Raw genomic sequence first — 1,230 nt, 5'->3', positions numbered from 1 at the left:
AAGCTCTAATAAGTAGTATCAATGTTCAGACACTTATACTAGCATTTACTAATATATTCAGCACTATTATTGTAAAAGTATGTGCAATCTGATATATATTCCGATATATAGGTACATCACATGACTCGACTTTATGACAAATATCACAGACTAAATTACATAACAAAATGTCAATAAGTCAAATTTTATACATTTCATGAAGATTAAGGCATAATATAGGTAGAATTCAATATTTCTATACTAAAGAGGTAATAACACAATGATATAGCCCCTTACATTTCATGCTACACCTTGGTAAATGTAGCAACTACGCCGTATCCGTATATGGCGTATATGGAACGTATACGGCCGTACCGTATCCGTATAGGTTTTCGGGTTCAGAAATACGGCACCGTATTATACGAGCCGTATCCGTATAAGGGTCGTATTATACGGCCCGTATCCGTATACGGTACGGTACCGAGCCCTACATATGAATGGCAAGGTTACTGAGTACCTTTGATAGGTCGCCAAAGAGAACATTAGCCGCGCAGGCTTGTTGTCCAAGGTTGAAGTGAAGGTGGGACCAGCGGCCGATACGTTGAAAACCCTGAAGTCCAGCGAGCCCTTCGATCTCGTCTTCATCGATGCAGACTGGGAGAACATTCCGGTTTACTTCAATGAGGCCAACATCAGGAAAAAGTCTTAAGGCTTATATTAGCTTATAAACATATAAATTATATAAATTTTCTAAAAAATATAAAAGACCATATATCCAACCTCTTAAAATGAGAAAATTATAAAAAGCTATATAAGATACAAAAAGGTATGTACAAATTGTTAATATGAATAAGGTTTATAAGTATTGACAATATGTAAATGAACTTATATCCAACCTCCTAAAATGAAAAGATATTAAAAGAACTTTGTATTTTAACAAGAGTAATATAGTTTTATAATATATACAATCTAATGTAAAGCTTTAAAAGTACTTTGTATATTGTTAAATATTATTATACTTTATAAGAGCTTTACAAGGCTTCAAAATAGTTATAATATTTTACAATCCAGGTATTCATTTATTTCTCTCTTTTTCCTCTTATAATTAAGTATTTACATTTTAATATGCTTGCATTGATTTATTTCTACTACATTTCATTCTAATAATATTGTACTTGTGAAACGATCATGCAGACACGAAAAGAGAGAAAGAAAGGAAAGGAGCGTCCAGTTGTGGAGAATCATACTTTG

At 32.7% G+C, this 1,230-nt stretch overlaps 1 protein-coding gene across 1 annotated transcript in view; it reads left to right on the top strand.

Moving 5' to 3' along the window:
• Positions 1–1,230, top strand: part of FOMMEDRAFT_115262 (O-methyltransferase family 3 protein) — a gene marked incomplete at its 3' end in the record, with an annotated part of 4,544 nt that overhangs the window by 1,538 nt on the left and 1,776 nt on the right. The window contains exon 3 of the mRNA XM_007272048.1: positions 506–681. Within this exon, the coding sequence (XP_007272110.1) occupies positions 506–681 (176 nt within the window). The remainder of the gene's footprint in view (positions 1–505; positions 682–1,230) is intronic.

This window comes from Fomitiporia mediterranea (assembly GCF_000271605.1).
Source record: "Fomitiporia mediterranea MF3/22 unplaced genomic scaffold FOMMEscaffold_20, whole genome shotgun sequence".
Lineage (NCBI taxonomy): Eukaryota > Fungi > Basidiomycota > Agaricomycetes > Hymenochaetales > Hymenochaetaceae > Fomitiporia > Fomitiporia mediterranea.
Note: the sequence above shows the minus strand (reverse complement) of the source record. Positions and strands in the feature narration are given on the sequence as shown.